The following is a 16,373-nucleotide window of genomic DNA, read 5'->3' on the forward strand; positions in this document are numbered from 1 at the left end:
TATCCGGACACCAATACAATACAAAAAATAGATTATTTTAGTGTATGATTAGTTGGCAGTCATAGTTGACTATTAAATTTAGTTATGTTTGGGCTCAGAATCCTCGATTTAGAATGACTACAGTACATATTATTATGTGTCCTTGTCTGTATTTCACAATTGTAACTTTCTCTGTTGTGTCAGCAGTCTATATAACCTCACAATATAGTGATAGTTGTATATCAACATAAATAAACAAGGATTTACTTGTTTTGTCATGCATGTAAGTGTTTATATCCTTACTTGGTTTCAAAAGTTGTACGGCATTCTAATCAAAAAATGTATTCCACCCCTTATATGATTACATCTTGCCTGAAGAAGGGGCCTGAGTTGCCTCAAAAGCTTGCATATTGTAATCTTTTTAGTTAGCCAATAAAAGGTGTCATTTTGCTTGACTTCTCACCCCTTATATAAAAAATGTATGCACTCAGATGATCAGAAGAAATTTGGTAACAAGGGTAATTATCTGACAAGCAGAGACGATAACAAAAGGGAAGCTATTAGAGACAAAGAAAAACACTGTGAAAAAGGCTAAAAATAAGGATTTAGAGGGATGAAAAGCTAAAATATTCTGTAGAAATACTAAGCTAAATGACCAACTCAGCCGCATCAGATCTTGTGTTTTTTGATTTTCCACTTTAGTTTTAAATCAATTCCTACATGCAAAATGAAGGTCTAGGTCAGAGAAATGCCTAAGCATTTGCATCATTTTACATCTTTTGTAAAACTCAGCTGTAAATATGTATATTATAACTTTCAGAACAGGCTCTGGTTCACTGTGATTTTTAAATGGTTACTGATTTCAGAACACAAATGGATTGACAGATATTGTAGTCAGTATTCCACCAAAAAATTATTTAGCAAACATTATACATAAGTATATAATGTCAGTCAGTCAGTCAGTCATTCTCCAACCCGCTATATCCTAACACAGGGTCACAGGGGTCTGCTGGAGCCAATCCCAGCCAACACAGGGTGCAAGGCAGGACCAAACCCCGGGCAGGGTGCTAGCCCACTGTAAGGGCACACATACACACACACAATTTAGGATCACCAATGCACCTAACCTGCATGTCTTTGGACTGTGGGAGGAAACCGGAGCACCCGGAGGAAACCCACGCAGACATGGGGAGAACATGCAAACTCCACACAGGGAGGACCCAGGAAGCGAACCCAGGTCTCCTAACTGCGAGGCAGCAGCGCTACCCACTGTGCCACTGTGCTGCCCCAGTATATAATGTTTACACTGAAATTTGGGGCAGCAATCTTTATAGGCAATTACTTTGTTGATTACTGCTTCCATTTCTAAGATTAAAAAAAGAACATTTATTTTCAAACTTAACTAGTATTTTAATCAAACCATATAATTTAGTTTTTCTTTTTAATTTCTGCAATGCTTTTACTCACAAACAACACTGATATACATGCCATAAATTGAGTGTACAAAAATAAAGATTTTTTTTTAAATGTGTTGCACACGGGGTGTTTTATTTGTTTTTTTCCCCCAAACATAAAAGCTGTTTTCTACTTCAGTTTAAGATTTACGGGAATACTAAATAATGCATAACAACACTGTAAGCCGGGCCTGGTTTCTGAATGTGCCTTATGTGGCAGACAGACGGAGCATCACAAATCACATCACGGTCTATACATAATGTTTCAGAACCAGAGCAGGATCTTAGTAATACGTGAATGGGCATTTATCAGAGTTCTGGCCTCTACTTATGACTCATTCCTGCAAAGAAAGATTATTAAAAATTGAAACAGTTTAAAGGGCCATATACTATATTTAATAGCTAAGACTGCCTCTGTGTATACATTTGAAAAATCAAAATGGTGGTTTATGCCATGCTATATGTGAATAGTAACAGTCTATTTAAAGACTGCTTGGTTTAATGTCTTAAAGAAATTATCCTTTTGCCATTGTGCTAAAGTACAATATTACTGAACAGGATAGGGTGCAAGTTCTTGACGCAAAACATTCACAAAACTTTCATCTCCTTTTCCATCCTGATACAGAGGTTGATAGGTAGTACATTTTTTTGCATTCACCCTCTGACATGGAGACATGCAAAATGATAACTACCCTTATACATGAGGTTAGTCAGTTGTTTACAGCTTAGCTAACTTTGCAGCATTTGCTGCCACACACCCTTATATATGTTGCTTTGCCTAATCCTATACTATTATTTACAGTGAAGTACAAATTCACAAGATGGCTATTCTGACATATGGTCACTCTTACTGTTTGTTCAATATATTTAATAAACATTAAAATTAACATGTACAGTCATGGTTCAGGTCATGGTTATTGAAGTTTAACGCTTAAATGTTTCATGGCTCCGTAGCAATTCTTAAAATTAGACAAAAGTTTCTTTTATTACCACTTAAAATGAGATGAGTAATTTGAAATGCAATAATAGTCTCGATGTTTTTAAAATATATCATGTATATTGGGTCTAGAATTAGAAATCATCCAAACTAAATTTTCATGGCAGTAAAAAGTCAGTCAGTCAGTCATTATCCAACCCTCTATATCCTAACTACAGGGTCACGGAGGGTCTGCTGGAGCCAATCCCAGCCAACACAGCTCGCAAGGCAGGAATAAATCCCGGGCAGGGTGCCAGCCCACTGCAGCGCACACACAGACACACACACACACACAGACACACAGACACACAAGGGACAATTTAGAATCGCCAATGCACCCAACCTGCATGTCTTTGGACTGTGGGAGGAAACCAGAGCACCCGGAGGAGAACATGCAAACTCCACACAGGGAGGACCCAGGAAGCAAACCTGGGTCTCTTTACTGCGAGGCAGCAGCGCTACCATTGCGCCACCATGTAAAAAAGTACACTTTTTTTTTATTTCTGCTATAAAACTTACCAGCTCTACGTTTCCTCATCAGCAGCTTCTTTCTAAGTGTGATCCACCCTTGTTCCTTGGTGTTTTTTTTCTCACCCACACCCAGACCAAGAATGCCATCTAACAGAACACAGGATTTTAAAATTGTAAGATAAAAATGTACAATATATATAGCTTCAGTTACTCATTTAAAAATGGATAATTATACATTTTCTTAGATTTGAATGCGATCAAAACTATGTATATATAACATTCCTTACTCAAATATACAACACTCTAAAAATAATTTATTTTCTAATGCAAGTGTTAAACATTATGATTTTAGAAAAAGCAAAGATCACCAGAGTGGTGCTTATAAAGTTATAATTTTTGTACCATAAAAGTTAACAGAATAGTCATCAGTATTACTAACATTAATGTCATATTAATTTTGTTTGTAACTTTAATCCATTTCTTTGGATGGTTATAGTAGAGTTTGTATGTCTCTTTAAGCACTTCTGACCTGTTTTTGTATCTTACAATGCTGTATGGCAGAGGTCCCAAGCTTTATTGGTTTGTAACCCCATTCTGAAATCTGAAGTTTTTCACGACCCCAGCCAGCTCTTTGAAATATTGACATTCAATTCAATATTCAATACATTGTTCAATATGGGTTTTTTTCCTATTTTTATATATTTTCATGTGAAACGCTGCTGTATAGACTATGAACCTGGAAGGTAAATGATATATTACAAAAAAAAAAATAAAAGTCTATGCTTTTAGTACTTATTTCACAAAAAGAACCAATATTTCATAGCAGAATTCAACAGAATACTGTGTATAGACTGATGGAAATTAAGATTTTGATTCTTTCTACAAAGTGTCACATCTACACCTTTTGGCATCACTCAGGATTCTGAACAAAAGGACACACCCAATAATATTTCTTTTCTTTAAAAGTGTGATCAGATGCACCCAGAGGTATGGATGGGATGCAAAGGAAATAAATATGTAATGATAAAACAATGAAAATAACATATAATCTTTTTGGGGGTCTAACTAAACAATAAGCACAAAATCTCATACAAAGAACAGCAAGCCTGCTTGGCAAATACGGTCTTCCTCACCTTACCTCACTTCCATATCTCCAACCATTTCTTGTGTTAAAGCAGCTCACCTCCTATCCACAGCTGGCCACCACATATCAATGCCCTATTTCTGCCCCTAGGCACACTCCAGCTCTAATCTTTAGGTTATGGGAAACCTGCTTTAATGGAAACAACAGCCGACTCTTTGATGCTTTTACAATGTCTACATTCACTGCTGTGTTCCCCTAGTATCATCTTTCAGAGGAGATTCCACTTGTATTGTCTCATTTCCTAAAAAAGACATTAATTCTGGGACACCAATTAAATACATATGTGGCTCTGATTGTCTGCTGTGTACATATTCATCTCAAAATGCTCTCTTCTGACTTCTATGGCTTCAGCTAAAATATGAACCCATCGGGGTTTATCTTTAATGTGTACAAAATAAACTGTAGAAAATGTTTCATACGTATGCATATTCTCCCTATCCTGTTTAAGTGTGTATGATTTTAGTAACCAAATGGGCAGCAGAAAGAACCCTGTTAATGGAGGTGCTGTTCTCTTTAACATATTCAAAATGAAAACATAGCAAAAAAAACATGCAATCAATTTTAGATTGGGCCTTTAATTAAGACACCCTCTCACAGCATATCCATATAAGTTACATAATCTTAAAAACACATCAAGTTTAAGTGATTTGATCAAGGTCACCAGTGAATCTACTGTAGAATTAGGTCTTACTTGCATTTGTGATCTTGAGATTTTAATTTAAACTGGTCTACCATTAGAACACAAAAGCAGGCCCATGTACAGTTTAGTAGGCTGTTGTAGAATCTACAAAATGTCACAATTATGCAGATAATGGAAATGATGCTCAAAAGAGAAAACAAAGTAGCAAAGTAAATAAAAGAACAAGAACTCCCGCTACTATATTATGACTAATACATAATTCTGAAGTTTCTACCTGTCTGGACAGAAGGCATGGCCATTCCACCACCCACCGCTTGCTACAGTATTGCCATCCTAACCACCCCATTCACAAGCTTGGCATCTCTTTCTCTGACTGGCCCAACTCCACCACTCAACTCCTGACTTCAAAGTAACTTACAGTATTATCAGGCAGCTTTGAACCTTTGTCATAGTCTTTTCCTACTTTTCCTAGACAAGGACAACTACTTAATCTAAAAGCTACAAGTCCTTTTTAGTAGTCCCTGCACTCATACAGTATGTATTCAGTTATCCTTCATGGGCCAAGTTTCTCATGCCAGAAGCCAACATGATCCACCCGTTTATGAAAAGGAACCTCCTGGCTCCAGCTAGTGGTCAGAAGGTTCCATGGTCTCTTTCCATGCCCTTCCTACTGTGACTTTTTCTTTCTCTTGGTTTCTGTTAATGAAGCATGGACTCACCTTGATTGTTTATTCCAAGTTTCTTGTCTTTAAAATTAAATACATCTTCAAGGTCAAATGCTTCTGAAATATCAGCTTGAAAAGAAAGAAATAAGTGTTTTTTTTTTACCATTCTTTAAGAATAAGCCATTCCACCAAACAATTACATTAGGAGCAATGAAAGAGTTTCTACAAAAATGGTCAGACACAGAAAATACTGAATTAGCATTCCTCAGACTTATCCACATGGAACAGGAAAGTAAGAATACAGTACTATTAATCCTTAAATTTACAGCCTAATGCCATGAATGCACATAATGGCTGGAAATGGACAAATGTATTTACAATCATATACATGCTGAATTCATAGCACTACAGATCTGAGTTCAGTTCCCACCTTTGATCATGTCTGTATGGAGTTTGATCATTTGTGGTGTATTTTGTCTGGATTTTCTGTTAGTAATTCAGCTTCCTCTCACATCTCTATGACATGCACATTAGGTTAGCTGGAGTCTCAACACTGGCCTAGCTTGAATGTGTTTGTAAGTACCCTGCAATTGGCTTGTGTCTCCTTCAAGACTCGTCCCTTGCCTTACACCCAAAACTGTTGTGAAAGGGTCTGGCCACTAGCAATTCTTTAATGTTCAAAATGTATTGAAAGAATTGTCCATCTTGGGCATTATTAGTGAAAAGGGTCACTGTGGCTATTACCGCTATCTATCAGCTATGAATTGTATGAATTTGTGTGTGTGTCCAAGTATGCACTGTATTATGCAGACATCCCATCTAAGAGTGGTTCCAGTCTAGCAACCAAAGCTGCTGATACAAACCACAGCTTCCCACAGTCCTTTTGTGGCAAGTTCAGAAAGTACATGGATTGACAGATTGAGCTTACCTTCCTGTTTCTGTCTCCAGACACAGACAAAGTAAAAAAATAAATAAATCCAGTGAATCTAGGACTCCCTTTTACTTGTGAATTATGAGACTTCTCTTTGATGTGATGCTCCCAGTGGCAACATAATACGGTGATGGGCTTTACATATGGGTACACCGTCTCTTATTTTTGGACATCACATCCAAGTCTTACAATCAGCAAATATTTCATTGTCAAGTCAAATCAAGATGGGGAGCATGCACTGGTACAGTGTGTTGCCGCACCCACTACATGACAAAACAACTCTGGATCCCGGTTGGCAACCCCCCAGGCAGACACATGGTCCAGTCCCACCCTCCGGAAATGACCACCTATCTGTCGCAGTCAGGTGTTAGGTGGGTGTCCCCTTGACCTGGTCCAGCCACTCGGGTCCCCAACAATGAGGATCTTACAAGCTGGATCACCCTCGGGGAAACGCATGGCCGTAGTGCCGTAACGGATGCTCCCTCACAATGCAGGTAATGTGCCTTATTCGGGACTCCATGAGCAACCGCTCATTCAACACAAAGTCAAACCAACGGTACCCAAGTATTTTCCGGAGAGACACGGTACCAAAGGAGTCCAACCTTCATCTCAGGTCACTCAACCATATAGCAAGACAGGAAGCACCAAGACTCTAAAGACTTGGACCTTCGTCCTTTTGCATAGATATCGGGAGTGCCACACACCCCTTTCATGCGACCTCATGACCCCCCATGCTCTTCCAATCCGTCTACTGACTTCATAGGAAGAGTCACCAGAGACATGTCTCATTTCATTGTCCTAAGAAAATAATGATCCAGAGGCTTCTATGTTGCCTTCAAATGTCAGTATTGAAAAAAAAACAAAAACTAAAGTGGAGTCTGGTGGTTCTGAACACTTCTTTGAGGTACCCTTGTCACCAGAGACTCTGGTGTATACTTCTCACCTTCCAACATGGAAACATTATGTCTATTTCTGCTATGTCAGTTATACCTGTAATCCTATATTTTAAGTAATCATTTTCACAACTACAGTTGTTTAAAAATGAATGAGGTTGCCAATATGCAATCTGTGGTCACCAAGGACAGCTTGACAACCAAATTGTATACAACACTGTATGCCGAAGACCATGAAGCCAAAACAGTAACCAATAAGACTTTTTGCTACTCTGTGGCTTTTAAACAAGTCAAATTCAAGTAAATAAATAATAAAGAGTAAACTCGCTGACCTAATCTTTCAGTTTGAATACACAATATTCCCTATACAACCAGCAAACAATAAGAATATGCCAACTGTAAGCATAAATATATTGTAACTATTTCTATTTAAAATGTACCATAAGTCCTGCTGACCCATCTGATGTTTGCATATGTCATCCACTGAATTTGTTTTTGAAACTGTGTAGAGTATGTTATCCGTGGGTCTGCATGGATTTTCTTCTGGCTACTCTGGTTTCCACCCACCTTCCAAATATGTGCATAATAGGTCTAATTCAAAATTGGCCTCCTATAATTGGGTGAGAGGGTGTGTGTGCCCTACAATAGACTAGTGTTCCTATCCTGAGTTGGTTTCCAACTTGCACAAAATTTTGCTGCAATAGTCCCTAAACCCTGTAACATTGAACATGGTAAGTGTAACAGAAAATGCATGAATGGATAGACAGTAAAATAGGAAGGTATCAAATCCAAGACTGATTCCAGTCTAGCAAGCAAAGATCCCAGCTCCCCACAGCCCTGTAATGAAAAGCTTACAATGAAGACGGAGTGGACATTTTTCCAATTTCATTTTTCTAACATAGAGAAAGTAAACAAAAAATAAACCCAGTAAATCTAGGCCTCCACATTTCATGAGAGAAATGCCCCTAAACAATGTGCGTGTAACACTAAAATTAAGTTTCATGATGTAGATTGAGGTAACTGCATGTTAAGAATCAATTTACCACCCTGCCACATACCAGAGCTGCAGGTTTAGTTAGTTAAGAGTACAGAAGACAAAAGCAGGTCATTTTAACAGTAAAGCTGTATTTCCCTGCAATAAGAACACAGTCAGTATCTGTCATTTTTTACTTTAAACCATGTGGGGTTCTTAATTTTATTTTTATCTGAAGGCCTTTGCCCTCTTTCTCGAATCCTCTCAAGGCTTCTCAAAGGCCACACTTCCTTTTTCTTCTCTGTTGGACAGACATCTGCCAGTCAAACATTGAGCCCCCAGCCCTTGAGGCGCTCAAAGACAGTTTCTGTTCCACCCAGGGGAAGAAGCAGGAGTTTGTGTAGGAAGCTGAAAAAAAAACACCAGTAAGACTTAATAATTTTCACCTCAATGCACAACACAAGCTCTGGAACTAGATTTGATCAAGAGTGATCTCTCTTCTGCTATGGAGCTTTCTCAAAGGCGAGGCCCTAAACCATATGAATATACTCAAAATCTCCCAAGTGCTGTAGAGTTAGATAGATAGATAGATAGATAGATAGATAGATAGATAGATAGATAGATAGATAGATAGATAGATAGATAGATAGATAGATAGATAGATAGATAGATAGATAGATAGATAGATAGATAGATAGATAGATAGATAGATAGATAGATAGATAGATAGATAGGTACTTTATTAATCCCAAGGGGAAATTCACATACTCCAGCAGCAGCATACTGATACAAAAAACAATATTAAATTAAAAAGTAATAAAAATGCAGGTAAAAACAGACAATAACTTTGAATAATGTTAATGTTTACCCCCCCCGGGTGGAATTGAAGAGTCGCATAATTTGGGGGAGGAACGATCTCCTCAGTCTTTCAGTGGAACAGGACAGTGACAGCAGTCTATCGCTGAAGCTGCTCCTCTGTCTGGAGATGATCCTGTTCAATGGATGCAGTGGATTCTCCATAATTGACAGGAGCCTGCTCATTGCCCGACGCTCTGCTATGGATGTCAAACTGTCCAGCTCCGTGCCTACAATAGAGCCTGCCTTCCTCACCAGTTTGTCCAGGCGTGAGGCGTCCTTCTTCTTAATGCTGCCTCCCCAGCACACTACCGCATAGAAGAGGGCACTCGCCACAACCATCTGATAGAACATCTGCAGCATCTTATTGCAGATGTTGAAGGACGCCAGTCTTCTAAGTAAGTATAACCGGCTCTGTCCTTTCTTGCACAGAGAATCAGTATTGGCAGTCCAGTCCAATTTATCATCCAGCTGCACCCCCAGGTATTTATAGGTCTGCACCCTCTGTACACTGTCTCCTCTGATAATCACAGGGTCCAGGAGGGGCCTGGGTCTCCTAAAATCCACCACCAGTTCCTTGGTTTTGCTGGTGTTCAGGTGTAAGTGGTTTGAGTCACACCATTTAACAAAATATTTGTGACTACAAGCAGATAATATTTGGTTCTTACATAGGGTTGTTGAGCTTACTCTGTAGGGCAGAGTGAGGAGCTCGACAGTAAAGCAGAATTTTGGTATAGCACCGCTGCTTTTTTGGAATGAAAGGAAACAGTGGAAGTGATTTTAGCAAGTAGTTAGGATTCTCTGGAGTGCCCTGTACCTTCTAGAGGGTGTGTTTCAAATGTACCCAGGCACACCGGAAGGATGATGTCTCTTTGGTAGCCTTGGAGCCTCAGAAAATTTCCCCCCAAAAGGAAATGGAGTCTTTATCTGAGCATATGCTGGCCTGGTCTGTGCAGCTAGCATGTGACCTTTACAACTAATTCTGAATTATTTTTTTCTTTTTCTGCATATTCTTGATGATTAAAAAATTTTACTGTTATGTTGCAATATCAGCTGGCTGCTTTCCCTTCATATTTCCACTCCCGGAGTTGGGACAAACTGTTGCTTCCCATAATCCCATACAGAGAATAGGATGAACAGCATCCAATAAATCCATCCATCCATTTACCAACCCGCTGAATCCGAACACAGGGTCACGGGGGTCTGCTGGAGCCAATCCCAGCCAACACAGGGCACAAGGCAGGGAACCAATCCTGGGCAGGGTGCCAACCCACTGCAGGACACACACAAACACACCCACACACCAAGCACACACTAGGGCCAATTTAGAATCACCAATCCACCTAACCTGCATGTCTTTGGACTGTGGGAGGAAACCAGAGCGCCCGGAGGAAACCCACGCAGACACGGGGAGAACATGCAAACTCCACGCAGGGAGGACCCGGGAAGCGAACTCAGGTCCCCAGATCTCCCAACTGCGAGGCAGCAGCGCTACCCACTGCGCCACCGTGCCGCCCGCATCCAATAAATGAAAACATAAATTAAAATGGATTTTGAGCATCATTATGGCAGACTGGTTTTGCTGCTACCTCACAGATCCAAGGATATGGGTTTGATATCCTATTAGGGCACTTTGGCATACTGTATATTACCAACATATTCTGGTTTCCTCCCATAAAAATACCCATGTTAAGTCTGATGGAGACTCTGCATTATCTCATGTGAATACAGTATGTGTGCCTTTTTATTATCTGGCACTTACTGTCTCTATCTTATACTCGATACTCAAACAACAGGCTTAAGCTCCTCTTGACCAAATACTAAAAAAAAGCAGCTTCAGAAAATAAATACAAAGACTAAAGTATTGACAAGAACAGGGCATTCAACCTTCACACTAGTCTTTAAATCGTAAACATCTACAATATATAATGGTAAAATTTAAAGGTCACCACAGTTGTTCTTTTAACTAGAATTCTTTGAAACTTTTCCTATATATCAGCGTTTTTCTTTCTTGAGCTTCTATAAAGTTTTAAATTTCCCCTTGAGAACAAATAAAGTATATGTATCTGTCTAAAGTGTATTCATTCAGTAATTTTACTGAGTAGTGGCCAGTCCAGGTTTGGATCTTTCTTAATGTTCAGTGCTGTAGGGTGGCTAGATCCAGCTCCTCATGGTGCTAGAACTGAAGAAATGGAAGAGTGTTTGGATATTTCGATGAATGCATTAAAGAGGCAGGATAACAGTTTCTGTATGTTTTTGTTGTCATCTTTGTCATTTAGAACTGAGATTTGATTGACCTTATTGATGCAATAGAGATTCCCTTTAAGCAAGAGTGTCAGTACTCTGATCCTGAAGCACTACAGTGGCTGCAGGTGTTTGTTTCAGCCCCTTTCAGAATCAGCAGCCAGTTACTGTTGCTAATGGACCAGACATTTTTTGTCTTAACCATAATTGGCTTGCCTTTTAATATTTAAAATGTATTTGTTTCCTTTTGCCTTAACCAGTAGCCAGACAATAATGAGATGCAAAAGCATGCTGCCAACTAACTCAGTCCCATTTGCACTTCTCTATCATACAATATCTGTTTCAGTAAAATATCCGGAAAGAAAAAAGTCAAGTGAAAGACTGTTCACGAAACATTTTGATGGCGATCTCAGAAAGTGAGCACTAATAATCCACATAATCATATGCTTATTTAAATGCAAGAATTGGCTTTTAATTAAACATTAGTTGGTCTGAAAAAGGTTGTCCATCAGGAGAACTGTTTTTGAGTCTACTGAGTTACCTCTGTGCAGCTCACTTTTGGTTTGCTTCTGGTTAAGGAAAAAATAAGCAACTAAAGACTCTGAACCTTAAACATCAAATCACGTAAAAAATATGGCAAAAGAAGAGTATTTCATTAGCAGAAGTTAAACCCAACCCCCTCCGCTTTTGGTCGTAAATGAGAGCGGAATATTTGTTTGAAAATGGATTACCTTTTATTGCGGAGTGGATTAACTTCTGTAATGGTGCTTGACCTGCAGAAGTTGTGATCGACAGTATTTGTTTTGGTATCACTCTTTGGCCGGGGGTCAAGCTCCAGCACATGCGCAGCACACACCTTGACGCCACATTTGAGGGGTAAGCCCGTCATTGCGCTGATTGTGCATTTTCAGGCATATCAATAAAATTAGGTTACTGGTAGTAAAAATGAAGAAATTAAATATATAAAAACTATATATTAATAGTAATTATCGTTTGTGGTTATCACAGAGCTTTACTTACCTTTTGTTTTTTCTGATTAAGCAAGCGTGAAAAATATGAGCATGAGCAGCCATAAGTGTAACGGGGAGTCCGGCTGCTACACACCCAAATGCAGAAATGAGACGGCAACAAACTGCAAAGCTCAGCTTTCATTCGTACAGCGAATTTACCGTTTTCTTGTACTCATTACTTCTGCTTATGAGATGGTACAGTTGGTCTTGCAAAATACTTATGATGAGAACACAAATAATATTATAAACACGTGGGTATTTTCTGCAGGTACCTGTGTATTTCCACTTATTAAAAATAAAAAAAGGACTCCGTTATATGTACATGCACATGCGTGTTTGTACATAAATAACTGAACTGTACTGTATCACATTGGCCATAAAGTAAAATAAATCCATATGCAACATGGAATGCGCCGATTTAAAAACACAAAGGCAGTAAACTCTTACCTTTAAGCACTAGTACGGAGAGCCCTGCCAGCAGCAGCCACGCCGTTGTTGAAGCCATCGTCAAAAATGGCTAAAGCGGCACTCCTGTAGGTAATGGGATGTATGCGTACGCTGCGATTAGTTACGATTTTATTTTTGCTTTACACCTAAACGTTTGTTTGCCTGATTAACGTGTTATTTACTGCAACAGCTAGAAGGACAAAGAGAAAGCGGATAAGACGCAGGAAGAGTGAGAGAGTGGGGCTCGCGTCAAAGTGGCATCGGTGGCGCAGCGGGGCGGGTCCTGTGTGGCTGGGTGCCTATAGTCTACTCAAATGGCAATATTTATTCGAAAGACGTTGTCATTCGATAACAGACATCTATCTACTTGCACCACGTTACGCGTCTTTCGTGTTTTAATTGATAATTAAGGATTTAGCATTAAAAAATATTAATTACCGGGCATGTAATTTAGACCAGCTTCTTATAAACCTGGTCTTAATGTCAACTAGAACCTGAACCCAACTGTTTTGCCTCGTTAGCTTGTGACTGTAAATTGCCCCACTTTGAGTCTGAATACAAATACCATATAATGCACTGTGTCATTTTAAGATTATTCTTTTATCTTAGGCCTTATACGTGCCCTCCAGGTAGACTTTTTCTTCCCACAACCCCAATAATTAAAATTTATTGTGAAATGAATAGAAAGCCCTTTAAGTTCAATTCAAGCAACTCCATTGCTTACTAGGCTAGTTTGACTGATGCAAGTCACTAGGGCCATTCACATTCTTCCGACTTGCTGGATTATGATGGGTCAAAAGCTCTTATTCAATCCATCCATCCATTATTCAACCCGCTATATCCTAACACAGGGTCACGGGGGTCTGCTGGAGCCAATCCCAGTCAACACAGGGCACAAGGCAGGAACGAAACCTCGGGCAGGGCACGCACACCAAGCACACACTAGGGACAATTTAGAATCGCCAATGCACCTAACCTGCATGTCTTTGGACTGTGGGAGGAAACCCATGCAGACACGGGGAGAACCCGGGTCCAGCCTGTTATTTAGCTCCTTTATTCTACCCACTGATTTTCACCTTTGTTGGCCCGTGCCATGTTTATTTTCCCATGGTTTATAACGCATTTGAAATATTTAGTAATATAGCTTATTATTGTTAACTTTGTAGGCGTGATCTGTGAAAGGTAGAAATATAAAATGATTACAATATAACAATGTTTAGTTTAGGCCAGACTGGTTTCATCATTAAGTTCTTCCATGAGAACCCTGAATACAATGAGGACTGATCATTTATGTTAGGTAGAATGCCTAGAGGGGGCTGGGCGATCTCATGGCCTGGTACCCCTGCAAATTTTATTTTTTCTCCAGCCGTCTGGAGTTTTTTTTATTTTTTCTGTCCTCCCTGGCCATCGGACCTTACTTTTATTCTATGTTAATTAGTGTTCTCTGATTTTAATTCTTTGCCTTTTTTCTCTTACTTCATCATGTAAAGCACTTTGAGCTACATTATTTGTATGAAAATGTGCTATATAAATAAAAGTTGTTGTTGTTCCCTATTCAGGGTTAATTCCAGTCTTGTGCCTAGTGCTGCAGAAGCAACAAGAGACTGTAATGGATTAATTAGATTTTATGATAGACATGTTTTGTGTCACTGACACAAAGCTTTAGGGACCTATGTTTGATTCCCTGTAGATCACTGTGAAGTATGCATATTTTCCATGTACTAGTGTTTCAAAGTGTAGAATAACACAGAAATGTTCATGTTTTTGATAGAATTGATGACATAGTTTTTATCAAGGTAGCATTAAAATGATTTAAAAATACAGTCAAATAAATGTTAGTGTCGCTAATACCTATTACTGCTTCAAATGACTGATCTTTAAATTATTCACATATGACTTCAAAGACCCATTTTCAGCAGCCATCCAAATGGTATACTCCTTTAGCTTATCTTTAATTAGTCATGTTTAAATGCTAATTGATTATTAGGGAAACTTCTGTAATTGAATTAGCACCACTGAAACATGTTTTTTCTGTTCAATAAAACAAGAAACATGTCGGTTTATTTATTTATTTTGTAGAATTAAGTTTATTCCATGTGACAAATTATCAAAAAACTAAAGATTTATACAAAGGTGTCGGTTAATGTCTTGAGAGAAGAGGGAAAACTGGATCTAACCAAAAAATAAGTGGAAGGATCAGATGCACAACTGAATAAGAGGATAAGGACATCACATAATGTAATGTGAGAAACAAACAACTTGCAGGTTCTCGGTTGGCTTTTTCCTCAAACACATGTCAAATAAGAGTGTCATCTGCAACAGAAAAAAGATCACTCCAGATGCTGACCATAATATGCTATTCTAGTCATATTCCATCCAATATCTGTGTTGCTTTCCCATTTAAACCTTTTCTTTTAATTGATCAGTTTCAGATGAGGATGTTTCTTTTAAATATCTGCTTCTAAGGTCAGCATCCTGGAATTATCTGTTCATTTTTGAAAATTTTTGGGCAATTCCAAACTTTTGAACATCAACATAGGTTTCTGTGTACTCCTTTTTGTCTCACTAATCCTTTAAATTTGATGTATTTTTAAAATTGTGTGTGCACCTATTAGCAGCTTTAAAAATTAGCTGTGATGCCTAAAACATTTCTAAATGTTACAATTCAATAATGATAGATAGATAGATAGATAGATAGATAGATAGATAGATAGATAGATAGATAGATAGATAGATAGATAGATAGATAGATAGATAGATACTTTATTAATCACCAAGTGGAAATTCACATACTCCAGCAGCAGCATACTGATAAAAACAATATTAATTAAAGAGTGATAAAAACACAGTGCAATTTAAAAAGTGCAAGGTGGAGAGTGCAAGGCAGGTATAACAGACAATAACTTTGTATAATGTTAACGTTTACCTCCCCGGGTGGAATTGAAGAGTCGCATAGTGTGGGGGAGGAACGATCTCCTCAGTCTGTCAGTGGAGCAGGACAGTGACAGCAGTCTGTCGCTGAAGCTGCTCCTCTGTCTGCAGATGATACTGTTCAGTGGATGCAGTAGATTCTTCATGATTGACAGGAGCCTGCTCAGTGCCCGTCGCTCCGCCACAGATGTCAAATTGTGCAACTCCGTCCCTACAATAGAGCCTGCCTTCCTCACCAGTTTGTCTAGGCATGAGGTGTCCCTCTTCTTTATGCTGCCTTCCCAGCACACTACCGTGTAGAAGAGGGTGCTCGCCACAACTGCCTGATAGAACATCTGCAGCTTATTGCAGAGGTTGAAAGATGCCAGCCTTCTAAGGAAGTATAGTCGGCTCTGTCCTTGATTAGGTTCCTATACTCCTCCTCCTGCCCAAAACATTTCTAAATGTTACAATTCAATAATGATAGATAGATAGATAGATAGATAGATAGATAGATAGATAGATAGATAGATAGATAGATAGATAGATAGATAGATAGATAGATAGATAGATAGATAGATAGATAGATAGATAGATAGATAGATAGATAGATAGATAGATACTTTATTAATCCCAAGGGTACATTCACATACTCCAGCAGCAGCATACTGATAAAGAACAATATTAAATTAAAGAGTGATAACAATGCAGGTATAGATAGATAGATAGATAGATAGATAGATAGATAGATAGATAGATAGATAGATAGATAGATAGATAG

At 38.7% G+C, this 16,373-nt stretch overlaps 1 protein-coding gene across 3 annotated transcripts in view; it reads right to left on the reverse strand.

Moving 5' to 3' along the window:
- cd99l2 (CD99 molecule-like 2) overlaps positions 1-12,950 on the reverse strand; it is a 29,815-nt gene extending 16,865 nt beyond the window's left edge. For 2 of the 3 annotated variants that reach the window (XM_051935218.1, XM_051935217.1), the window contains exons 1-3: positions 11,957-12,083; positions 5,384-5,458; positions 2,929-3,027 (exon numbers count right to left, since the gene is read on the reverse strand). In XM_051935218.1, the coding sequence (XP_051791178.1) occupies positions 2,929-3,027; positions 5,384-5,458; positions 11,957-12,068 (286 nt within the window). In that variant the 5' untranslated portion in view covers positions 12,069-12,083. Of the gene's footprint in view, positions 1-2,928; positions 3,028-5,383; positions 5,459-11,956; positions 12,084-12,682 lie in introns of those variants that run through there. The other variant, XM_028816122.2, reaches the window with a different exon arrangement.
- Positions 12,951-16,373: the final 3,423 nt, after the last annotated feature.

The sequence above is a fragment of the Erpetoichthys calabaricus genome, chromosome 12 (assembly GCF_900747795.2).
Source record: "Erpetoichthys calabaricus chromosome 12, fErpCal1.3, whole genome shotgun sequence".
Taxonomy (NCBI): domain Eukaryota; kingdom Metazoa; phylum Chordata; class Cladistia; order Polypteriformes; family Polypteridae; genus Erpetoichthys; species Erpetoichthys calabaricus.